General features: G+C 44.2%; 2 protein-coding genes across 3 annotated transcripts in view; one reads left to right on the top strand and one right to left on the bottom strand.

Moving 5' to 3' along the window:
- LOC118372744 (TLC domain-containing protein 2-like) overlaps positions 1–12314 on the bottom strand; it is a 36341-nt gene extending 24027 nt beyond the window's left edge. The window contains exons 1-3 of the mRNA XM_035758728.2: positions 11724–12314; positions 11255–11337; positions 2766–2848 (exon numbers count right to left, since the gene is read on the bottom strand). Coding sequence (XP_035614621.1) covers positions 2766–2848; positions 11255–11337; positions 11724–11902 — 345 coding nt within the window. The 5' untranslated portion in view covers positions 11903–12314. The remainder of the gene's footprint in view (positions 1–2765; positions 2849–11254; positions 11338–11723) is intronic.
- Positions 1–26270, top strand: part of aifm4 (apoptosis inducing factor mitochondria associated 4) — a 64077-nt gene that overhangs the window by 30643 nt on the left and 7164 nt on the right. The window contains exons 3-11 of one of the 2 annotated variants that reach the window (XM_052467568.1): positions 5041–5121; positions 22863–22956; positions 23246–23355; positions 23940–24049; positions 24176–24220; positions 24341–24422; positions 24514–24626; positions 25060–25146; positions 25364–25455. In XM_052467568.1, the coding sequence (XP_052323528.1) occupies positions 5041–5121; positions 22863–22956; positions 23246–23355; positions 23940–24049; positions 24176–24220; positions 24341–24422; positions 24514–24626; positions 25060–25146; positions 25364–25455 (814 nt within the window). Of the gene's footprint in view, positions 1–5040; positions 5122–21392; positions 21800–22862; positions 22957–23245; positions 23356–23939; positions 24050–24175; positions 24221–24340; positions 24423–24513; positions 24627–25059; positions 25147–25363; positions 25456–26270 lie in introns of those variants that run through there. The other variant, XM_035758727.2, reaches the window with a different exon arrangement.

Genomic DNA, 26270 nt, shown 5'->3' with positions numbered 1-26270 from the left:
AGGAGTCTCTGTGTTGCTCTGTGTCAAACTGCCAGTGGAGTACCCATATGTCATTGTAAGAAGACTCACACCTTTCTTACCCAGTGAGCTCCACTTAAGTAGAAAAAAGTACAACGTTTCTATGGAACATTTGACTGCTTATTCCCCCACAGTTACTAATACTAGGCCATGTTCACTAGACATGAAATGGAAGAAAATGGCCTTCCAGCTGAACTTATCCAATAAGAAACACTAGTTTATGTTTTACATTGCCCAACCATTCTGCTATGATGCTGTATGCCCTGATGAATACAAGCCTGGTCGACGACTACTGGAACAACTACCAAAGCTTTGCCTTATGCTAACTCTTTAGCATCAGTCCTTAGCTTGAGTCTTTGGTGTTGTTAAGTCTGCATTTCAGAGAAACCCATCTACAGGATTACAAAGTGAATGACTAACCAAAATGACTTTCAGAGGATGAGGGGGTACGCCAAATAAAGGCTGTTTTTCCCCAGACCGTAGAAATTGTCAACAAGGCATTACCCAAGACCAATGAAATGCTCCATTGAGATCTCAGATTCAGAAAAAGAGTTTCTCTCCCTTTACTTCTCACCAAAAAAACCACATAACAATGTTCTTATTTATCATTACTGCCAGGCCCTGACCCCATCAGTAAACCACAGGGGGAGAGGAAGAGAGAGTGAGAGAGAGGAGAGATAGAATAAAGAAAGACTGATAGAGACACAGAAAGGGACCACAACACAGACAAAAAGGATGATGTGAGAGAAGGAGAGGAAAAGTGGAAGACGTTCCTCCCAGGCCACAGTCATGGACTGTGTATCTGCCAACACTCATCCAGACCTCCTCCTTCTGTCCTGAATGGAGCTTCCAGGAAAGAAGGGAGCGAAGAACAACAACAACAAAACCTCAGAATGGGGGACTGACTGGCAGGCTGTTGGCCCTGGAAGAGGAGAGGATGAGAACCGTAGGGTGACTTCAAGGGAGAATGAAGTCCATGGAGGGACTGAGCCAAAATACACTGGGCCACTATCCTTCCAGGGCCAGAGGCACGTGGAGCTACCTAACAAGCTGAGCTGAATCCAGTCAGCCAGTCATTTAGTGTAGATATGGAGCTGCCTGGCAGACTGAGTCCAGTCAGTCAGTCTGTCAGTTTAGATATGCAGGGCTTTCCCTGGACAGTGTTGATACATTGACGAGGAACAGCCAGCTGTGAGTCATACCAACACGAGAGGCTGAGTGTGAATACTGTACTACTCACCAGTATGTGTGCGAGCGATATAGAGAAACACACACTTATAGAGGCTCACACATATAAATAGGCATGTGCCCACATACACTGGCTCAACTTCAGACGCCTATACACAAACATTAGATATATAATATAATAAGTCTATTAGACAAGCAGACATGGACAGACTTGACAAAATTCTACAAATTCAAATCTACACAAGTCCTCTTCTAACCACACAGCGTAGCCTAGTGGTTAGAGTGTTGGACTAGTAACCGGAAGGTTGCGAGTTCAAACCCCTGAGCTGACAAGGTACAAATCTGTCATTCTGCCCCTGAACAGGCAGTTAACCCACTGTTCCCAGGCTGTCATTGAAAATAAGAATATGTTCTTAACTGACTTGCCTGGTTAAATAAAGGTTAAAAAAAACAAACATCTAAAAATGTACATCAACATCACAAACCGGTCCTCAAAATAAAAAGGTCTTCAAAAGCTCAGTATTGCCATGAAAATGGGTCAGGCAGAAGTACTTTGGCGTATGCCAAGGTCAGTTTAGCATTTTAATCCCCAATGGTTAAAGTTAGGACGGGGGAGGGAAAACTGATCCTAGATCTGTTGCCAACAGGCAACTTCATACCCTGATGCACTGCCTCAAGCAGCATTCTACAAAGACGAGAAACCCATTCTCAAGGGAAAGAGAACAACACTATGAGGTCTTTCTCAAGAACATTGGTGAACAATGAACATTTTTCTCAAAAGGACAATGATGAACAATGACTTTACCAGGTGCTCTCATTTGAGGCCTATTACGTAGTACTGGAGCTGTCTAGTGAGTTGGTAGTTCCTAGCTAGTGTGACCGATGGGGTTAAAACTCAGACTTTCTAAGGGACAGTAGAGCACATTAGCCTGCTAAGCTTAAGTCTAGGCATTCACTTAGGTTGCCAATGCAACTAATCAGGTCTCTGGCAAATGTACTCATTGTGCAAGCGTTTTTACCCAAAGACCTCTGTTACACTACCATGCCTGGGGGTTAACCTCCTCAAGGGGGATGTTAGGCAGGTTAGGAGCCTGATGAGGAAGGCTGGCTGGAAAAGGTTAACAGTAAGGTCTTCATTTTCTTGTTCTTTATTTATTTTTTTGGGGGGGGAGTTATGTGTGTATTGTTATTGTATTGCTAGATCTTACTGCATTGTTATAGCTAGAGACATCGCAGGTGCAGCAAAACTGTGCAAGCGACCAATAAAATAGGCTTTGAGCTCTGCTGTATGCTAACAGGGGCCAACGACTGTGGGGGTTTTGTGTGTAAAATGTGTGTGCACTGTGTGATGCTTTCACTGCTTCAGTATTCTCTGGTGGGTGTTTTAGCTAGATAATGAGGTTGAGACAGAGATTCTAGGCTTTGTTTCACCTAACCGCTGATACAGGGTCAGATATTTATCAAGGTTATGGTGAGTGAGGTCAGGTAACCTGATCCTAGATCTGTGGTTGTACATAACGGGTACCTCAAACCTTGTAGATGCTACAAGGGCCACTTACCACTGTGTGATGGAATAGGAGCTCCCATGACAGGATCATCTTCTGGTTGAGCACCATATCAAGGAAGTCATAGATGAAGTAGCCTGTTGAACAAAACATGGAAAAGGCATATTCTAGCTTAGAACCAAAACAAAGGAATGGAGATTGATAAAACAAAGGCTTTTTCAGTGGAGGAGCGTTTGGCATATCAAGTATATTTAGTGGGGACCCCTCTTGCCAGTCGCTTCCATGACGACACCAAGGATGGTAACCAAGATGTCAGTTAAAGAGTGCTATTTAGATCAGTCCCCCGCTATGGGCATAACCATGGAGACGGCTTTTCAGAATGGTGGAAAAATAATGAAGCGTTAAAGATAGTCGTGTGTGTGTGTGTGTGTGTAAGTGTGTGTGTTTAAGTTTGTGTGTGTGTTGCGGAGGGGGTCCTCCTCTAGGGCAGACTATAATTAACCCTAGTCTGTGTTCCTACTACATATTCTATTTGACATTCAACACCAAACGGCTTCTGTAAATATTGTGATAAGACGTGTACCTTTAGAGCACTCTCAGCTGCTATATGACAAACACATGCTGAAGAAACAACGGATGTTTACTTTACCAAATTGTCCAAATTTAATCCCAAAAATAATTCTTACTGTGCATTGGGAATTGATTTTGACTGAGTAGGATCCATATTAGATTTTAAAAGTGTCATCCATTCATCTCTTATCATTCCTAGACAGGTATAAAGAAAAGCCATTTTACAACCAGCGAAGACCGTCAACCTAGGTCAAGCTCTCACGTTATTGAACCATGGTGGCATGTGACCAACTGTTCGCCCGTTGGCCTTCCAACAGGCTCTCTTATCATTATGACACTGACTGTGTTCCAAAAGGAATCATTGGTTCGGTCTCTCTCTGTCCCTCTCTCCCTCTCTGTGTGTCTCTCTGTCCCCATCTCACCCCCTGCCCCTGTTCTTCTGTCCTAGTTTCTCTCACACCTTTCTGTACCACCACACGTGGCTGAAAATGGAAACATTTTTTTGTAGTGTTTAAATTCAACAGCAGCATGTTATCTCAAACGGCTGGTGACGAGCCAAGCTCTCCCGTTCTGTGGGTTTTGGGCAGTGACTGTCCAACGACATGGTGATCAAACACAACTTGTCTATACACTGGCTTACAGTCAAACCCTGGATGTTTGGTTGAGATGAGTCTACATCAGAAAATCTTTGTGACAGATTACAGATCCTCAAAACAAAAATATTCTTAAAACTGTGGCCAAGCTGCCATGTCAAAATTGCCTATAGTGAAAATACTTTGTCTTTCTAGCTTTGCATTGTGGCCTGATAGTGACGACCATACTATAGGCTCAGTGTCACTGTCACGCCACATTGTTGTAGGCAGGGCTCAGAGGAAGCACCATCCACCATCCCTCCTCACCCAGACTCCCTTCTCTGTTACTTCTCTGTTATAGATGGCATTTGACCCGGGCAGACTGCTGCGGCATATATCAACAGCCTTCTTCTCAGGCGCTACGGCCCATTCTAGGGTCACGCAACCTACAGGGGTAGGCCCGGAGCAGTGCCTGGGACGAAGCATCATAATGCTCCCCATTGATTCTAGAATTCCGGCAACACTAATAACACTGACAGGCAGCATTCAAGGGTGGGTGGATTCTCTGGGAGAACGCTAACAATCCTTGGAATTCTAAGGGAGCCCTTGTTAACCAGGCACAGATCCAATAAATGAACAGCTTATAGAGTGTAAATTTGCTCAATACACGAGTCAATTAGAGAACATTAAGTCAAAATAGAGACATTTTTATTTAAAGGGGCTGTACGGCTGGGGTTTACTCAGTGTGGTGGCAGGTAGCCTGGTTGTTAGAGCGTTGGACTAGTAACCGAGAGGTTGCAAGATCGAATCCCTGAGCTGACAAGGTGAAAATCTGTCATTCTGCCCCCGAACAAGGCAGTTAACCCACTGTTCCTAGGCTGTCATTGAAAATAAGAATTTGTTCTTAACTGACTTGCCTAGTTAAATAAAGATTTTGTCCATCTAGCCGAGACTCCTAACCAAGTGAAAGCTATGCTCTGCTGTTTGACTTGTGCTCCAGGCTTAATACTCCTTCTACAGGCCAATTTTAGCTGTCAGACACATGAAGCGTGTTGGGGAGAGGTCTTTGGAGGGGTATAGGCTGACACACATACACTATTGCTCTAAGTTATATGAGATATAGACAAGGTCAGGTGGCATATCCTACCAACGGGACATTAAATACTGTAATATCTTATGTTTCACAGAGTCGTGGATGTTCGACGACACGGCTAATATAGAGTTGGCGGGATTTTCCATGCACCGGCAGAACAGAGAAGCTACGTCTGGTAAGACGAGGGGTGGGGGTGTGTGTCTTTTTGTCAATAACAGCTGATGCGCGATGTCTAATATTAAAGAAGTCTCAAGGTATTACTCGCCTGAGGTAGAGTACCTTATGATAAGCTGTAGACCATACTATCTACCAAGATAATTCTCATCTATATTATTCGTAGCTGTCTATTTACCGCCCCAGACCGATGCTGTCACTAAGACCGCACTCAACCAACTCTAGGCCATAAGCAAACAAGAAAATGCTCATCCAGAAGTGGTCAACAGGTCAACATTCACAAAGCCGTGGAGCCAGACGGATTACCAGGACGTGCACTCAAAGCATGTGCAGACCAACTGGCAAGTGTCTTCACTGACATTTTCAAGCAGACCACCATAGTCCATTCGCCCAAGGAAGCAAAGGTAACCTGCCTAAATAATTACTGCCCCGTAGCACTCACGTTCGTAGCCATGAAGTGCTTTGAAAGGCTGGTCATGGCTCACATCAACAGCATCCTACCGGATAACCTAGACCCACGCCAATTCGAATACCTCCCCAACAGATCCACAGATGTCGCAATCTCAAACGCACTCCACACTGCCTTTTCCCACCTGGACAAAAGGTACACCTATGTGAGAATGCCTACAACACCATAGTGCTCACAAAGCTCATCACTAAGCTCAGGACCCTGGGACTAAACACCTCCCTCTGCAACTGGATCCTAGACTTCCTGACGGGTTGCCCCCAGGTGGTAAGGGTAGGCAACAACACATCTGCCACGCTGATCATCAACACTGGGGCCCCTCAGGAGTAGGTACTTAGTCCCCTCCTGTACTCCCTGTTCATCCACGACTGCGTGACCAAACACGACACCAACATGATCATTAAGTTTGCTGATGACACAACAGTGGTAGGCCTGATCACCAACAACAATGAGACACTCTATAGGGAGAAGGTCAGAGAACTGTCAGTGTGGTGCCAGGACAACAACCTCTCCCTCAATGTGAGCAAGACAAAGGAGCTGATCGTGGACTACAGGAAAAAGCCATTAACACCCCATTAACATTGACAGAGCTGTAGTGGAGCGAGAGTTTCAAGTTCATTGGGCACGACAAAACCTTTTCCCCCCTCAGGAGACTGAAATTATTTGGCTTGGGTCCCCAGATCCTCAAAAAGTTCTACAGCTGCACAATTGAGAGCATCGTGACCGGTTGCATCACTGGTATGGCAACTGCTCGGCATCTGACCGTAAGCCGCTACAGATGGTAGTGCGTACGGCCCAGTACATCCCTGAGGCCAAGTTCCTGCCATCCAGGACCTCTATAATAGGTGGTGTCAGAGGAAAGCCAATAAAATTGTCAGAGACTCCAGTCACCCAAGGCATAGACTGTTCTCTCTTCTACCACACGGCAAGCAGTATCGGTGCGCCAAGTCTAGGCTCCTTAACAGCTTCTACCCCCAAGCCATAAGACTGCTGAACAATTAATCAAATGGCTACCGGACTATTTACATTGACCCCCCATTTGTTTTGTACACTGCTGGTACTTGCTGTTTATTATCTATACATTTTCACTTCACCCCTACCAGCATGTACTAATTACCACAACTAACCTGTACCCCGCACACTGACTCGGTACCGGTACCCCCCTGTATATAGCCTTGTTATTGTTATTTTATTGTGTTACTTTTTATTATTTTTTACTTTAGCTTATTTGGTAAATATTTTCTTAACTCTCCTTGAACTGCACTGTTGGTTAAGGGCTTGTAAGTATGCATTTCACGGTAAGGACTACACTTGTTGTATTCGGCGCATGTGAACATAAGATTCAACAACTAAGTTATAAACTGAACAATTTCCACAGACATGTGACTAACAGAAATTGAATAATGTGTCCCTGAAAAAAGGGGGGTTCAAAAACAAAAGTAAGTTAGTATCTGGTGTGGCCACCAGCTGAATTAAGTACTGCAGTGCATCTCCTCCTCATGGACTGCACCAGATTTGCCCATTCTTGTTGTGAGATGTTACCCCACTCTTCCACCAAGGCATCTGCAAGTTCCCGGACATTTCTGGGGGGAATGGCCCAAGCCCTCACCCTCCGATCCGATCCAACAGGTCCCAGATGTACTCAATGAGATTGAGATCCAAGCTCTTCGCTGGCCATGGCAGAACACTGACATTCCTGTCTTGCAGGAAATCACGCACAGAACGAGCAGTATGGCTGGTGGCATTGTCATGCTGGTGGGTCATGTCAGGATGAGCCTGCAGGAGGGGTACCACATGTGGGAGGAAGTCGTCTTCCCTGTAACGCACAACGTTGAGATTGCCTGCAATGACAACAAGTTCAGTCCGATGATGCTATGACACACCGCCCCAGACCATGACGGACCCTCCACCTCCAAATCGATCCCACTCCATACTACAGGCCTCGGTGTAACGCGCATTCCTTTGACGATAAACGCGAATCCGACCATCACCCCTGGTGAGACAAAACCGCAACTCATCAGTGAATAGCACTTTTTGCTAGTCCTGTCTGGTCCAGTGACGATGGTTTTGTGCCCATAGGCAACGTTGTTGCCGGTGATGTCTGGTGAGGTCCTGCCTTACAAAAGGCCTACAAGCCCTCAGTCCAGCCTCTCTCAGCCTATTGCGGACAGTCAGAACACTGATGGAGGGATTGTGCATTCCTGGTGTAACTCGGGCAGTTGTTGATGCCATCCTGTACCTGTCCCGCAGGTGTGATGTTCGAATGTACCGATCATGTGCAGGTGTTGTTACACATAGTCTGCCACTGCGAGGATGATCAGCTGCCTGTCCTGTCTCACTGTAGCACTATCTTAGGCGTCTCACAGTACGGACATTGCAATTTATTGCCCTGGCCACATCTGCAGTCCTCATGCCTCCTTTGCAGCATGCCTAAGGCACGTTCACGCAGATGAGCACCCTGGGCATCTTTCTTTTGGTGTTTTTCAGTAGAGTCAGTAGAAAGGCTTCTTTAATGTCCTAAGTTTTCATAACTGTGACCTTAATTGCCTACCGTCTGTAAGCTGTTACTGTCTCAACAACTGTTCCACAGGCACATGTTCATTAATTGTTTATGGTTCATTGAACAAGCATGGGAAACAGTGTTTAAACTCTTTACAATGAAGATCTGTGAAGATTTTGGGATTTTTACAAATGGTCTTTGAAAGACAGGGTCCCGAAAAAGGGACATTTCTTTTTTTTGCTGAGTTTACATATGAGATGAGTAATGTAGGATATGTAAATATTATTAAAGTGGCGTTATTTAAAGTGATTAGTGATACCTTTATTAAGTCAATTTCTTAAAGTGTCCAGAGATTTGTTCAGCAGCAGCCTCTCTATGTTAGTGTTGGCTGTTTAACAGTCTGATGGCCTTGAGACTGAAAAACAGATTCTATCTCTCGGTCCCTGCTTTGATGCACCTGTACGGACCTCGCCTTCTGGATGATAGTGGGGTGAACAGGCAGTGGCTCGGGTGGTTGTTGTCCTTGATAATCTTTTTTTGCCTTCCTGTGACATCGGGTGCTGCAGGTGTCCTGGAGGGCAGGTATTTTGTCCCCGGTGATGTGTTGTGCAGACCGCACTACTCTCTGGAGAGCTTTGCGGTTGAGGGTGGTGCAGTTGCTGTACCAGGCGGTGACAGGATGCTCTCAAATTGTGCATCTGTAGAAGTTTGAGAGTGTTTTAGGTGACAAGCCAACTTTTTTCAGCCTCCCGAGGTTGAAGAGGCATGGTTGCTCCTTCCTCACCACACTGTCTGTGTGGGTTGACCATTTCAGTGTGTCTGTGATGTGTATGCCAAGGAACTTAAAAAACGTTCCACCTTCTCCACTACTGTCCCGTCGATGTGGATGGGGAGGTGCTCCCTTTGCTGTTTCCTGAAGTCCACGATCATTTCCTTTGTTTTGTTAACGTTGAGTGAGAGGTTGTTTTCCTGACACCACACTCCGAGGGCCCTCACCTTCTCCCTGTAGGCCTTCTTGTCATTGTTGGTAATCAAGTCTACCACTGTAGCATTGTCTGCAAACTTGATAATTGAGGTGGAAGCGTGCATGGCCACGCAGTCATGGGTGAACAGGGAGTACAGGAGAGGTCTGAGAATGCACCCTTGTGAGGCCCCAGTGTTGAGGATCAGCAGGGTGTAGATGGTGTTTCCTACCTTCACCACCTGGGAGGCGGCCCGTCAGAAAGTCCAGGACCCAGTTGTCTCGAGCTTAATGACGAGTTGAGGGTACTATGGTGTTAAATGCTGAGCTGCAGTCATTGAACAGCATTCTTACATAGGTATTCCTCTTGTCCAGAAGGGATAGGGAAGTGTGCAGTGTGATGGATGGGCATTCTAGTTTCTTTATTTCTATTTTGGCTTGGTATGGTTCCCAATCAGAGGCAGCTGTCTATCGTTGTCTCTGATTGGGAAACATATTTAGGCAGCCTTTTCCCACCTGTTTGTTGTGGGATCTTGTCTATGTATAGTTGCCTGCGAGCACTACATTAGCTTCACATTTCGTTTTGCACTTTATTGTTTTCTGTGTGTTTCACTTCTAATAAAAGATGATGGAACCATACCCGCCGCCTAATTTTCCTAATGGAAACCCTGAGATATATTCACACACACACACACACACACACACACACCACACACACACACCAATTTAAAATGTTACTGAGTTATAATTCATATAAAGGAAATTGGTCAATTGACATTTTTAATTAGGCCCTAATCTATAGATTTCCCATGACAACGGAGGCAGTTTATGATATAAATTAACATTAAATTCTCTGGCAACAGCTCTGGTCGACATTCCTGCAGTCAGCATGCCAATTGTATGCTCCCTCAAAACTTGAGACATCTGTGGCATTGTGTTGTGTGACAAAACTACACATTTTTATGTGACCTTATAATTGTCCCCAGCACAAGGTGCACCTGTGTAATGATCATGCTGTTTAATCAGCATTTTGATATGCCACCCGTCAGGTGGATGGATTATATTGGCAAAGGAGAAATGCTCACTAACAGGGATGTTAACAAACTTGTGCACAAAATTTGAGAAAGAAGCTTTTTGGGCATATGGAAAAAATTAATTCAGCTCATTAAACATAGGACCAACACTTTACATGTTACGTTTATATTTTTATTTATTTTTATTTTGTATAGCTACAAAATAAACTTTCCAGTAACACTGACTCAATGATGAAGATAGATAGCATAGGCTTCTCACCGGTGATGGCCGATGTGCTCATGCCAATATCTCAAGTTAATATATTTTGAAAAGCAGTGCTGTTCGCTCAGAATCGCTCAAAAGCTGAGAAACAAATGTGTTAGCATCGACAGACAGATTAGTCTTCTCTTATCAGCAGTAGGCATTTTCTTTCCAAACGGTAGACCTTACGTTTTTCTCGTGATTGTATTTTGAAATTTGCAAAAGGCAAAATGACAGCCACAGCCAACCACAGAAATATAATCCATAGATGGCAGTTCCAATTCAAGTCTGGAATGGCAGCCATTGCTAGGGTACCCATGAGTCAAAGTGCCAGAGGTTCCAAAATCCTTCTATGGGTTATGTCTATTTATTATGATTCCCCATTAGCTGCTGCCTTACTCTTCCTGGGGTCCAGACACATCACACAACTAAACAAAAAAATAGAATAAAAGTACATCATATAACATCATTACATCACAAAATGTATAATACCACCATATAACAATATTGAAATGTGCGTGTTTATAAAGTGTGTGTGCTAGCGTGTGTTTGAGTATGCGTGCGTGTCTCTTCACAGACCGCGTTGGCCACAACGGAACAAACTATATTTGGCGAGTGTATTGGCCAAATTGCAATCTTCCCAAATGTAAATTCTTGAGATAAAACTTAATCCACTGCTATTTTTTTTAGAAGGCATTGATCTTCCGTAGCTAAATTATGCTCTCTGGTGTAGTATTTTGAATAATTGTACTTGTGTCTGTTTAGACTGGTGTCATTTTTGGGTAAATTATTTTTATATCCTGATTTCTGCTAAATTATTTTGATTGATCAGGGGTGCTGCAGTACTTCCAGCACCGTTACTTCCTGCTGCTATGTGTGGACAGCTCACACACCGCTTCCCTTTCCCTCTGCCCATCCACACACTCACTCACCAATTGATACAGAAACCAACGTGTGCGAGAACACAGAATGGGTTCCTATCAAATCTTCGGCCATCTGTGGGTGTACGAAAAAGCTGCAGGGGAGAAACAGACACATTAATTTGAGAGAATTACCAGAAAGCAATTAAAATTGATATATTATTCAAAGCAATTAAATCGTTTTTTGTATTATTGGGAGAGAAAGTTGGAGAGAATTAGCATAGTGAAAAAGGTGTAGGCTAGATACAATTGATTCTGAAGCATTCTATATGACCATAGGTTAATTGATTTAACACTTCACAATTCAGTCCAGAATAAAACATAGTCCACATTATGTTATCTTACCCTACAAAAATCAAAATGTTTACCTTTAAATTGTACAAATGTATTATAAACCCTATTATCAGTTACTACCCTGTAATGTATACGCTAATTGAAAACAATTGATCTTTGCACATCAAGGCAGTGGAAAACGACTCACCACAGTACAGCCCATATCCCAGTTATCAGACTGTGGGTGAAAGATGTGCAGATATTTCTCCATTTCCAGGCGTTTCTGTAAGCAGTCTCGGGAATAGGGAGTTTACTGACACCACAGTTGACAAGTTTAAAAAATCCAATAGAGCCACCCGCAGTCAAAAGCACTGAATTCAACTCCATGGCGACGACAAACTCCTTTCTATGTCCTACTCCACTTGAAGATTTCAACGTTAGAAAATTCGCGCGCTGTAGTTGTCCAATATCTCTCTGCTCGCGATTGATATTTACACTGTCAAAGCAAACATACTGACTTTACTTTGGAGTTCCGTGTTATTCAGCCTAAAGCGATAAATGTTCTTGCGACTCCTGATGTCAGTCGACTCAAATGTAGGCAATTTGATCGTTCTGTCTCATAAATGGAAGGTGAGGCGTGGACGTCAATGATGATCTATTCTATTCTATGATTTCAGGTTGACCATTTTTATTGTAGTACCAGCCAAATGAGAAGACAGAATTGCTTTCTCGGACGCATGTGCTGAGCGTGCGAATTGGTGTACAAGTTGTGAAATGCTCCTATTATAAAATTATCCTTGCTTGTGTAACTTGTGCTATGGAGTTACCAAACACAGACAATCCCCGCCCTACTATAAGGGGGCGCAGCTAGAATAATTAAAACTATACGTCATGAATGTATCACCCCGCTTCCGTTCATTCATAAAGGGTTATGGGAATAGTAGTTTCATGAAATTTACCAGACAACATAGACGCACGTAGTTTTTTTCTGTGGGCCAGGACACGACCAGTTTATTTGACACGCCAAATAGTGTTATTTGACACGTCAAATAGTGTTATTTGACTTGTGTCTTTTATGACACGCAAAGACCCAAACGGCGTTCCATACGATGCAGATAAAGTTGTCTCGCGCACCTACAGGGCTGGTCATAAAATAAAGCTAGCTAGCTCATGGACGCAAACAATGTTCTTCCACAAAAACACAGCAAAATGACATAATCTGTTTCAGTAGCTATAGCTAGGTGTAATCATCAAAAATAACCCTCATTTATAAAACAGTTCTTATTTGATTAATGGTGGTCGGACCATCTATGTGAAGCTAGCCACAATAGTGGACATTGTGGTTAACCTTCAAAATAAAGTCTGTCATTGATAGTGAAGCAAATTAATACAAATATAATTATGCCATAATTGAATAGATCACGCTAAACGAGGTTGAAATGTTGTTATATAAAATCAACAAAAGACAATCATTTGTTTATTTGACAAAAATCTGTTGAAATCACACTTGATGTATTAGACTTTAGAATTGCATTGGGGGCATACTTATTTAAAAAATATATATTTTATTTATTTCACCTTTATTTAACCAGGTAGGCTAGTTGAGAACAAGTTCTTATTTACAACTGCGACCTGGCCAAGATAAAGCAAAGCAGTACAACACATTCAACAACACAGAGTTACACATGGAAAAAACAAACATACAGTCAATAATACAGTAGAAAAAGTATATATACAGTTTGTGCAAATGAGGTAGGATAAGGGAGGTAAGGCAATAAATAGGCCATGGTGGCGAAGTAATTACAATATAGCAATTAAACACTGGAATGGTTGATGTGCAGAAGATGAATGTGCAAGTAGAGATACTGGGATACAAAGGAGCAAGATAAATAAATAAATAAATACAGTATGGGGATGAGGTAGTTGAATGGGCTATTTACAGATGGGCTATGTACAGGTGTAGTAATCTGTGAGCTGGTGCTTAAAGATAGTGAGGGAGATATGAGTCTCCAGCTTCAGTGATTTTTGCAGTTTGTTCCAGTCATTGGCAGCAGAGAACTGGAAGGAAAGGCAGCCAAATGAAGATTTGGCTTTGGGGGTGACCAGTGAGCTGAGATATGGAGGGGCTTTACCTAGCAGAGACTTGTAGATGACCTGGAGCCAGTGAGTTTGGCGGTGAGTATGAAGAGAGGGCCAGCCAACGAGAGCGTACAGGTTGCAGTGGTGGGTAGTATATTGGGCTTTGGTGACAAAACGGATGGCACCGTGATGGACTGCATCCAATTTGTTGAGTAGAGTGTTGGAGGATATTTTGTAAATGACATTGCCAAAGTCGAGGATCGGTAAGATGGGCAGTTTTACAAGAGTATGTTTGGCAGCAATGATAGAAGGATGCTTTGTTTCAAAATAGGAAGCCAATTCTAGATTTATTTTGGATTGGAGATGCCAGACACCTAGGTATTTGTAGTTGTCCACATATTCTAAGTCAGAACCGTCCAGAGTAGTGATGATGGACAGGCGGGCAGGTGCGGGCAGCGATCGGTTGAATAGCATGCATTTAGTTTTACTTGCATTTAAGAGCAGTTGGAGGCCACGGAAGGAGAGTTGTATGGCATTGAAGCTCATCTGGAGGTTAGTTTTAACACAGTGTCCAAAGAAGGGCCCGAAGTATACAGAATGGTGTCATCTGCATAGAGGTGTATCAGAGAATCACCAGCAGCAAGAGCGACATCATTGATGTATACAGAGAAGAGAGTCGGCCCGAGAATTGAACCCTGTGGCACCCCCATAGAGACTGCCAGAGGTCCGGAAAACAGGCCCTCCGATTTGACACACTGAACTCTATCAGAGAAGTAGTTGGTGAACCAGGCAAGGCAATCATTTGAGAAATCAAGGCTGTTGAGTCTGCCGATAAGAATGTGATGATTGACAGAGTCGAAAGCCTTGGCCAGATCGATGAATACAGCTGCACAGTAATGTCTCTTATCAATGGCGGTTATGATATCGTTTAGGACCTTGAGTGTGGCCGAGGTGCACCCATGACCATCTCTGAAACCAGATTGCATAGCAGAGAAGGTACGGTGGAATTCGAATTGGTCGGTAATCTGTTTGTTAACTTGGCTTTCAAAGACCTTAGAAAGGCAGGGTAGGATAGATATAGGTCTATAGCAGTTTGGATCTAGAATGTCTCCCCCTTTGAATAGGGGGATGACCGCGGCAGCTATCCAATCTTTGGGGATCTCAGACGATACGAAAGAGGTTGAACAGGCTAGTAATAGGGGTTGCAACAGTTTTGGCAGATCATTTTAGAAAGAGAGGGTCCAGATTGTCTAGCTGATTTGTAGGGGTCCAGATTTTGCAGCTCTTTGAGAACATTAGCTATCTGTATTTGGGTGAAGGAGAAATGGGGAGGCTTGGGCAAGTTGCTGTGGTGGTGCAGTGCTGTTGATCGGGGTAGGGGTAGCCAGGTGGAAAGCATGGCCAGCCGTAGAAATATTCTTCTTGAAATTCTCAATTATCACGGATTAATCGGCGGTGACAGTGTTTCCTAGCCTCAGTGCAGTGGGCTGCTGGAAGGAGGTACTCTTATTCTCCATGGACATTACATGAGTTTGTGCTACAGGATGCAAATTTCTGTTTGAAAAGCTAGCCTTTGCTTTCCTAACTGCCTGTGTATATTGGTTCCTAACTTCCCTGAAAAGTTGCATATCACAGGGGCTATTTGATGCTAATGCAGAACACCACTGGAAGTTTTTGTGCTGGTCAAGAGCAGTCAGATCTGGAGAAAACCAAGGGCTATATCTGTTCCTGGTTAAAAAAAAATTGAATGGGGCACGCATATTTAAGATGGTGAGTAAGGCACTTTTAAAGAATAACCAGGCATCCTCTACTGACGGGATGACGTCAATATCCTTCCAGGATACCCAGGCCAGGTCGATAAGAAAGGCCTACTCGCTGAAGTGTTTTAGGGAGCATTTGACAGTGATGAGGGGTGGTCGTTTGACCGCAGACCCATTACGGATGCAGGCAATGAGGCAGTGATCGCTGAGATCTTAGTTGAAAACAGCAGAGGTGTATTTGGAGGGCAAGTTGTTTAGGATGATATCTGTGAGGGTGCCCGTGTTTACGGATTTGGAGTTGTACCTGGTGGGTTCATTGATAATTTGTGTGAGATTGACGGCAGCAAGCTTAGATTATAGGATGGCCCAGGGTGTTAAGAATGGCCCAGTTTAGGTCACCTAGCAGCACAAGCTCTGAAGATAGATGGGACAATCAATTCACATATGGTATCCAGGGCACAGCTGGGGGCAGAGCGTGGTCTATAGCAAGCGGCAACGGTGAGAGACTTGTTTCTGGAAAGGTGGATTTTTAAAAGTAGAAGCTCAAATTGTTTGGGTATAGACCTGGATAGTATGACAGAACTCTGCAGGCTATCTCTGCAGTAGATTGAAACACCGCCCCCTTTGGCAGTTCTATCTTGTCGGAAGATGTAGTTAGGGTTGGAAATGTCAGGGTTTTTGGTGGTCTTCCTAAGCCAGGATTCAGACACAGTGTCAGGTGTGTGCGTACTGGTAACGAAGTCAGGTGCAGGAGAGCAGAGATTTGTGAACAGGCACACACTTTATTGAGGCAAAAGTGCAAAACGCGCAAAACAGTCACAAGAATAATGTTTAACAATAAACATCTTTGTGAAATATCACGGACAAAACAAACCAGTCTGGCGCGTCAACAACAAACACGTAACAAAAACAATCTTACACAAAGACATGATGGGGAACAGAGGAATAAATACATGTAGATTGATTGGGGAATGAAAACCAGGTGTGCAGGGAACAAGACAAAACAAAAGGATACATGAAAAATGGAGCGTTGATGGCTAGAAAGCCAGAGGAGCCGACTACGGCGGAAGTCGTGACACACGGCTAGGACATCCAGGTTGGCAGAGTGTGCTAAAGCAGTGAATAAAACAAACTTAGGGAGGAGGCTTCTAATGTTAACATGCATGAAACCATATTGAGCATATTGAGCAGTGCTAGAGGCTCTAAAGTGAAATTAGACAATAATCACGAACCAGGACAGTAATGGACAAGGCATATTGATATTAGGGAGAGGCATGCGTAGCCGAGTTACAGTGGGGCAAAAAAAGTATTTAGTCGGCCACCAATTGTGCAAGTTCTCCCACTTAAAAAGATGAGAGAGGCCTGTAAATTTTCATCATAGGTACACTTCAACTATGACAGACAAAATGAGAAAAAAATCCAGAAAATCACATTGTATGATTTTTTATGAATTTATTTGCAAATTATGGTGGAAAATAAGTATTTGGTCACCTACAAACAAGCAAGATTTCTGGCTCTCACAGACCTGTAACTTCTTCTTTCAGAGGCTCCTCTGTCCTCCACTCGTTACCTGTATCAATGGCACCTGTTTGAACTTGTTATCAGTATAAAAGACACCACAACCTCAAACAGTCACACTCCAAACTCCACTATGGCCAAGACCAAAGAGCTGTCAAAGGACACCAGAAACAAAATTGTAGACCTGCACCAGAATGGGAAGACTGAATCTGCAATAGGTAAGCAGCTTGGTTTGAAGAAATCAACTGTGGGAGCAATTATTAGGAAATGGAAGACATACAAGACCACTGATAATCTCCCTCGATCTGGGGCTCCACGCAAGATCGCACCCCGTGGGGTCAAAATGATCACATGGGGGGACCTAGTGAATGACCTGCAGAGAGCTAGGACAAAAGTAACAAAGCCTACCATCAGTAACACACTACGCCGCCAGGGACTCAAATCCTGCAGAGCCAGACGTGTCCCCCTGCTTAAGCCAGTACATGTCCAGGCCCGTCTGAAGTTTGCTAGAGAGCATTTGGATGATCCAGAAGAAGATTGGGAGAATGTCATATGGTCAGATGAAACCAAAATAGAACTGTTTGGTAAAAACTCAACTCGTCGTGTTTGGAGGACAAAGAATGCTGAGTTGCATCCAAAGAACACCATACCCCTACTGTGAAGCATGGGGGTGGAAACATCATGCTTTGGGGCTGTTTTTCTGCAAAGGGACCAGGAAGACATCCGTGTAAAGGAAAGAATGAATGGGGCCATGTATCGTTAGATTTTGAGTGAAAACCTCCTTCCATCAGCAAGGGCGTTGAAGATGAAACGTGGCTGGGTCTTTCAGCATGACAATGATCCCAAACACACCGCCCGGGAAACGAAGGTCCCTTCTGATGACCAGGTGGCGAATCGCATCTCTGCATGTCTGGCAGACATATCAGTGTGGATGACGGATCACCACCTCAAGCTGAACCTCGGCAAGACGGAGCTGCTCTTCCTCCCGGGGAAGGACTGCCCGTTCCATGATCTCGCCATCACGGTTGACAACTCCATTGTGTCCTCCTCCCAGAGCGCTAAGAACCTTGGCGTGATCCTGGACAACACCCTGTCGTTCTCAACTAACATCAAGGCGGTGGCCCGTTCCTGTAGGTTCATGCTCTACAACATCCGCAGAGTACGACCCTGCCTCACACAGGAAGCGGCGCAGGTCCTAATCCAGGCACTTGTCATCTCCCGTCTGGATTACTGCAACTCGCTGTTGGCTGGGCTCCCTGCCTGTGCCATTAAACCCCTACAACTCATCCAGAACGCCGCAGCCCGTCTGGTGTTCAACCTTCCCAAGTTCTCTCACGTCACCCCGCTCCTCCGCTCTCTCCACTGGCTTCCAGTTGAAGCTCGCATCCGCTACAAGACCATGGTGCTTGCCTACGGAGCTGTGAGGGGAACGGCACCTCAGTACCTCCAGGCTCTGATCAGGCCCTACACCCAAACAAGGGCACTGCGTTCATCCACCTCTGGCCTGCTCGCCTCCCTACCACTGAGGAAGTACAGTTCCCGCTCAGCCCAGTCAAAACTGTTCGCTGCTCTGGCTCCCCAATGGTGGAACACACTCCCTCACGACGCCAGGACAGCGGAGTCAATCACCACCTTCCGGAGACACCTGAAACCCCACCTCTTTAAGGAATACCTAGGATAGGATAAAGTAATCCTTCTCACCCCCCTTAAAAGATTTAGATGCACTATTGTAAAGTGGCTGTTCCACTGGATGTCATAAGGTGAATGCACCAATTTGTAAGTCGCTCTGGATAAGAGCGTCTGCTAAATGACTTAAATGTAAATGTAAATGTAAATGTAAATGATGGATTAGTAGCGTTCCGAGTAGCAGAGGGGTCCAAGTCCAAATGGCAAAATAGGTATAGGGGCCCAAGTATTTGGCCAATGGTTCTATTCAGCTAACAGTCCAATATGCTCTAGACAGCCAGCGGGCCGCATCTAGCAGCTAGCGGGCCGCGGCTAGCAGGCTAGCAGATGGGTACTCACCGGCATAGGGGCCAGGTGAGTACCCCCTCGAGCTGGTTACGTCTGTGAGTTGCCTCTGCCTTGAGTCTCCGAACGTAGGGGAGACAAACACACCTACAACGTGTGAGGTTCTGCACTGCGGCAGTCTCTGAACGTAGGGGAGACAAACACACCTACAATGTGTGAGGTCCTGCACCGCAGCAGCGTAGCCTAGTGGTTAGCGCATTGGACTAGTACCTGAAAGGTTGAAAGTTCAAATCCCCGAGCTGACAAGGTACAAATCTGTCGTTCTGAACAAGGCAGTTGACCTAGGCTGTCTTTGAAAATTAGAATTTGTTCTTAACTGACTTGCCTAGTTAAATAAAGGTAAAATACAAATCAGAAAAATAGTTGGTTTCACTGTACAGCCTTACCTATGGATTGTGATTCAATGACACAAGGTATCAGTCTATTGAGTGACACCCAGAGAAACATTAGCGTCATAGCTCTTATTGCGGGACTCTGAAACAACTGAATTGAGTCACATTTATTGTCAACCCATGTGTATTGAATACCATTCAGAGGAAAAACAATACTGCGTGGATGTTTTGGAGTCTGATAACTGAGGAGGACATTGGGAAAAAATATCTTGGATATTGAGTAGACTGATACCCCATTTAATTGATCCCCAATCCTTAGGTAAAGCTGTACAGTGCAATATAAACGTCAATACACATAGTCACAGTCCCGCGATAAGAGCTACAACACTAATATTTCGTAAACTCTTCACAGTTGTGTTCTGTGGGTGTCATCAAGTAGACTGATAACCCATTTCATTGCTTCACATTCCAACCTTGTTTAACATTATCTAGTCTAAACATGGCATAATTCCACCAATTGTAACCTTCTGCATCACTTTCAAAGAGGTACTTTTATTTTGAAGGCAAACCGCAAATTCCACTATTGTGCATAATCCTTATTGTGGCTAGCTTCACAACACACAACCTGGTCCGGTCAAGGCATCCTAGCCAGAGGCTAGCTGGCTGCTTATAATGTTATCTTTGGGCATTAGGCCTTGCTCGCAGTCGGCGTTCCAATTAAGTGTTTGATGGCGTTGAGGTCAGGGCTCTGTGCAGGCCAGTCAAGTTCTTCCACACCGATCTCGACAAACCATTTCTTTATGGACCTCTCTTTGTACACGGGGCATTGTCATGCTGAAACAGGAAAGGTCCTTCCCCAAACTGTTGCCACAAAGTAGGAAGCACCGAACCGTCTAGAATGTCATTCAATGCTGTAGCATACGATTTCCCTTCACTGGAAATAGCACAAGCATTTCGCTACACTCGCATTAACATCTGCTAACCATGTGTATGTGACAAATCAATTTGATTTGATTTTGAAATAAGAGGCCTAGCCTGAACCATGGAAAACAGCCCCAGACCATTATTCCTCCTCCACCAAACTTTAAAGTTGGCACTATGCATTGGGGCAGGTAGCGCTCTCCTGGCATCAGCCAAACCCAGATTCGTCCACTGGACTGCCAGATGGCGAAGCATGATTCATCACTCCAGAGAACGCATTTCCACTGCTCTAGAGTCCAATGGTGGCAAGCTTTACACCACTCCAGCTGACACTTGGCATTGTGCATGGTGATCTTAAGGTTTGTGTGTGGATGGAAACCTATTTCATGAAGCACCCAACGAACAGTTATTGTGATGATGTTGCTTTCAGAGGCAATTTGGAACTCAGTATTGATTACTATTGCAACCGAGGACTGACAAGTTTTTACACGTTAGTGAACTTGTGTGGCCTACCACTTCGGGCTGAGCCTTTGTTGTCCCGAGATGTTTCCACTTCACAATAACAGCATTTACAGATTACGGGGCCAGCTCTAGCAGGGCAGAAATTTGACTGAAAAATTCCAACAACTGACTTATTGGAAAAGTGGTATCCTATGATGGTGCAGCATTGAAAGTCACTGAGCTCTGCCAATGTATATCTATAAATATTGCATGGCTGGGTGCTCGATGTTATATACCAGTCGGTAACGGGTGTGTCTGAAATAGCCGAATCCAATAATTTGAAGGGGTGTGTGTACACATACACTATATAAACAAAAGTATCTGTGTCTGTAAACATTGAGGGGATTCTATTAATGTTTCCGATTAACCGGCTTAGCATTGATTGCATTCGTTTTGGAACAGGGCTGCCTCCCGGGCGTGAACCGTTTGCCCCGTTTTAAAGTCGGTTCAAAACAAAAGAGATGTAGGTGAAGCACTTGGAGTAATGAGTAGGATTATTGTTTGTGCACATGCAAAAGCGATTGCTTTTGATAAACACGCTTTATCTGCCTTCCCAATGGAAACTAGTTTAAATATTCGAACATATGTTATTTGGAAAATAGTTGTTGTAGGCTATGTTTAGGAATTATGCATTACGCTGCCTTGTTGACAACATGACCAAGCGGCGCAGAATAGGCTTCCTCACTGTCTTTGCCCGTACGTACCACGGGCCATGTCCCAGTGCACCTAATCGAACTCCCTTACCGTGGGTATGGAAATTGAAGAGTTCCCTAGTTCCGCCACTATCACATTTCTGCTTCGCCACTCTCACTGAGTGTTTTGTTTGCCCAAGTGATGATTGTATGGGTTATTTCAGTTATTTATTTGGTCGCAAACAGCCTACACCCTTGGATAAGATAAGACGAGTTCAGCTTGGTTTGGTTCTTTTGCTGCTGCTGTCGGTAGAAAAGGTCGCGGAAGTCTTGGGTCCAATCTGCACATTGACAGAGTGCAGCATCATCGTGATACCGCGTGACAGTGGCTTGGGATACACGCGCGAACGACTCTTTGGTTGAAAAATAAGGCGACCGGCGGTTTTGTACAGAGATACGGTTCACGTTTGCTTTTCTCGGGGACCAGTGCATTTTCTGGCAGGAAAACAGGTGAGCAAAGTTGGTTATTTAGCAAATTAATGGGCTGTTCTAGGAAACTATGGTCATAATTTTGACAGCAACCATATAGCCATCGGTTGGAAAACACAGAAACCATTGGAGAGAATAGTTCCCCATTTGACAGCATTTGCTTAAAAACCTCTTAAGGATCGGAGGATCACCTAAATCACCACCTTCCGGAGACACCTGAAACCCCACCTCTTTAAGGAATACCTAGGATAGGATAAAGTAATCCTTCTCACCCCCCTTAAAAGATTTAGATGCACTATTGTAAAGTGGCTGTTCCACTGGATGTCATAAGGTGAATGCACCAATTTGTAAGTCGCTCTGGATAAGAGCGTCTGCTAAATGACTTAAATGTAAATGTAAATGTCTAAAATGACATACACAAATCTAACTGCCTGTAGCTCAGGACCTAAAGCAAGGATATGCATATTCTTGGTACCATTTGAAAGGAAACACTTTGACGTTTGTGGAAATGTGAAATTAATATAGGAGAATATAACACATTAGATCTGGTAAGAGATAATACAAAGAAAAAAACATGCGTTTTCTATTTTTGAAATGTAAGAGAAAGGCCATTATATGATTTAGGAGTCAAGGCGCAATTTAGATTTTGGCCACTAGATGGGAGCATGGCATGCGCTCAGTTTTAGACTGATCCAATGAACCATTGTATTACTGTTCAAAATGTTGTATCAAGTCTGCCCAAATGTGCCTTATTGGTTTATTGAAACATTTAAGTACATAACTGTGCACTCTCCTCAAACAATAGCATGGTATTCTTTCACTGTAATAGGTACTATAAATTGGACAGTGCAGAAAGCTTGAATTTTTGCTAATCTTTCAGCCCATATCAGATATGTTTATGTCCTGGGAAATGTTCTTGTTACTTACAACGTCATGCTAATCACATTAGCGCATGTTAGCCCGGAAACCGATCCTATAGAGGTAAAACACCATCCCCTTTGCATGATCTTCTTTTTGGGAAAAAACTACAGAGATAAACTTCCTTTTACATTTTCCCTGCGCAATATGATTTTCTTCCTTGCAGATATGAGTCAAGGCCAGGGTCAAGCTCCTACAGGGCAGGACCAAGATCAGGTCACTGGGATGGTGTGTCTGGAGTCTGAGCTGCAAGATGGACAGTAAGATCTTATCACACACCCATCACACAATCAGATAGCTTATTTATATTATAGTACTTCTGCTGCAAATGTAAGATACTAAGTATATTATTCCATAGTAGGCCTAAAGGTAGAGTATTACACACTGACATGCAAGTATTCAAATAACAGTATTACATTCATGTAATTACCCATAATTGGATGTTAGAGGCAATATGTAAAATACATTAACACAACTTTATTTGATCCTTTCCATGTTCGTCTTATATTTGTCAGCTATCTAAATGTGACTATCTGTTCTTGTCTATAGGATGAAGGAGGTGGAGGTGGATGAGCAGAAGATTCTATTGGTCCGTACCCAGGGCTTGTACAGTGCTGTAGGGAGCAAATGTTCCCACTATGGCGCTCCTCTAATCAAAGGTATTATCTACACACACATGCATGCACAGAACACCCGTCCACATGCACGCACACTCACCGGAGGGTAAGCAAGTCATTGCATGTTCATGGCTGGGCCATGAGTTAACAGTTATTATTTATTCTAAACCATTGTGTTGAAAATTGGGTCAACCCATACAGGCTTGTTTGTTTTGGTAATCTATTCATTCATGTAGAGTGTATTTACATAGAGTATTCAAAATACTCTATACTGTATTCAAAACTCTGTCATGAAAAATGTCATATGTCAGGCTTGTTGACAGTTCTATTGATGCAAGTGCACAATAATGGCATTTGTCAAGGTGTGTCATTCACCATGCTCTCTGGATGCTGGCTATGCCCTTTTCATACGTCTCACATTACAATCTGATTGGGTGCAAAAAACGCCAGTGCCGCTATCATTAGTCATAATCAGGGGTCAAAGTAGGTCGGTACGGTCCGGTGTCCTGGTTAGTATATCGTGGGGGTAATAAACACAGTTATTAGTCACATTGGAGAGTGGAGAGAATATTGTGACTACTGTAGTGTTTTGAACAATGAAAATGTCATGCTCTCTCACGTCACAGGAGCCTTAGTCGGGGACAGAGTGAGATGTCCCTTTCATGGTGCATGCTTCAATATCAAGACTGGAGATATTGAGGAGTATCCTGGCCTGGACTGTTTGCCTAGTTATAAGGTATTAACTTGCTTTATATTAATAATGCAGTTCAATTACTGGGGAACAATAACTGTGAATCAATGGATACTTTGTCTTGAATGTGTTGACTCTGTCACCTACACTAACTCATCTTTATTTTCTAAGGTCAAAGTTGAAGATGGTAAAGTCTATGTGTCAGTAAACAAAAAGGTCAGCAAGAATGCATGATTTTCTCAACATAGTCTCTCTTTCCTAAATGTACATGTAGCTTACTGAGTACATTTGGTGCGTAGATGGACCTTAGGACTAAAGTATCCATGATCTCCTCAGTCTCTGAAGGTGTACAAGCGGGTGAAGGATATGAGCTGCAGAGTGTCAGGGGTCAGGCACACCATCCTGCTGATAGGAGGAGGTGAGGATTGGGCCTGAAATGTCAGGAAAAAGGGGGAGGCTTCTTCAGGGAGTGGAGAACTCAAAACTAAATGATGTGTGTGTGTGTGCAGGACCTGCCTCTTTGCTGTGTGCCGAGACTCTGCGACAGAACCACTACGGAGGTCGAATCGTCATGGTGACCAGGGACACCCTGCCACCCATTGACAAGCCCAAGCTCAGTAAGGTAAGGGTGAATGGTCATGGTGACCAGGGACACCCTGCCACCCATTGACAAGCCCAAGCTCAGTAAGGTAAGGGTGAATGGTCATGGTGACCAGGGACACCCTGCCACCCATTGACAAGCCCAAGCTCAGTAAGGTAAGGGAGAATGGTCATGGTGACCAGGGACACCCTGCCACCCATTGACAAGCCCAAGCTCAGTAAGGTAAGGGTGAATGGTCATGGTTACCAGGGACACCCTGCCACCCATTGACAAGCCCAAGCTCAGTAAGGTAAGGGTGAATGGTCATGGGTCAATTGAAAGCTGGCATGACCACCGCTGTTCTAGAACACTTCCGAAAATAGCATCTTTTGAGCCCACAAGGTGTGTGAAGTTATTTTAGTATCCACAAAGTTTGTAATGCCCCTTCTCATCCTCTCTCGCTACTCCTCCACAGGCAATGCATTTGGAGAGTGCTAGCCTCCTCCTTCGGCCAACTGACTTCTTCCAGCAGTATGACATAGAGCTGTGGACGCAAAAGGAGGTGAGACCATGGGGAGGAATAATGTGGCAATAATTAACCTGTTGACATAGCCTACTGGAGTATCTTTTTATGAGTTGTTAGCTCACACAATGTATTGAAGCCAGATAGATAATGTAGCATACTGTCTTTGTTCAGTAGCACCATGTGATCTAACTTGTGATCAAAGCCCTGGCGTAATCTAAATGTGTGTGTGTGTATTTGCCTGGGTTGTTTGTAGGCAGTATCTGTGAACCCAGTGGAGAAGACAGTGAAGCTGAATGATGGCTCCTTGCATTACTATGACCAGCTGCTCATATCAACAGGCTGCAGGTCCGTGGCCTCTTACTGTTACCCCTCCCTTATCGAACGCCGTTTGGGTCCTTGTGTGTCAAAAAGATCCATGTTAAATTATACTATTTGATGTGTCTATTATAGAATATTGTGTGCGCTGACTTTGCTTGTGTAGGCCAAGCACCACCACTACAGTCAGTAGCACTGTCAAAGCTGTAAAAAAAGGTCTACAAATAAGCACACACACCGGCCCCTATTGATGTGTATACAATACCGCATTGGTAATAAGCCATAATTTGTTTGACTGAATGGGAAAGCAGTGTGAACAGCCTTCTATACTCCGCTTCCATTATTTTGATCACACAGAATGGGATATGTTCAGAGTAGCTTCAGAAAGTAATATCGACACATATACCGATGCGTTGAATGAGTTTATCTTTTTTTTTGACGCGAGGCCAATTGTGCGTCGCCCCACGGACCTCCCGGTCGCGGCCGGTTACAACAGAGGCCGGTCGCGGCCGGTTACGACAGAGCCTGGGAGCAAACCCAGGAACTCTGGGTGGCACAGCTGGCGCTGCAGTACAGCGCCCTTAACCACTGCGCCACACGGGAGGCCGTGAATGAGTTTATGAGTTTATCAGGAAGTGCATAGGAGATGTTGTACCCACTGTGACTATTAAAACTATTAAAACCAGAAACCGTGGATAGATGGGAGCATTCGTCAAAACTGAAAGCGCGAACCCTCGCACCCTAAACGTCAGTACAGTGACAAAGTTGAGTCCCAGTTCAACGGCTCAGACATGAGACTTACAGTGCCGTGCGAAAGTATTCACCCCCCTTGGCATTTTTCCTAT

This window comes from Oncorhynchus keta, chromosome 18 (genome assembly GCF_023373465.1).
Source record: "Oncorhynchus keta strain PuntledgeMale-10-30-2019 chromosome 18, Oket_V2, whole genome shotgun sequence".
NCBI classification, from domain to species: domain Eukaryota; kingdom Metazoa; phylum Chordata; class Actinopteri; order Salmoniformes; family Salmonidae; genus Oncorhynchus; species Oncorhynchus keta.
The sequence above is the reverse complement of the archived record's forward strand: the minus strand, read 5'-3'. Positions and strand labels throughout refer to the sequence as shown.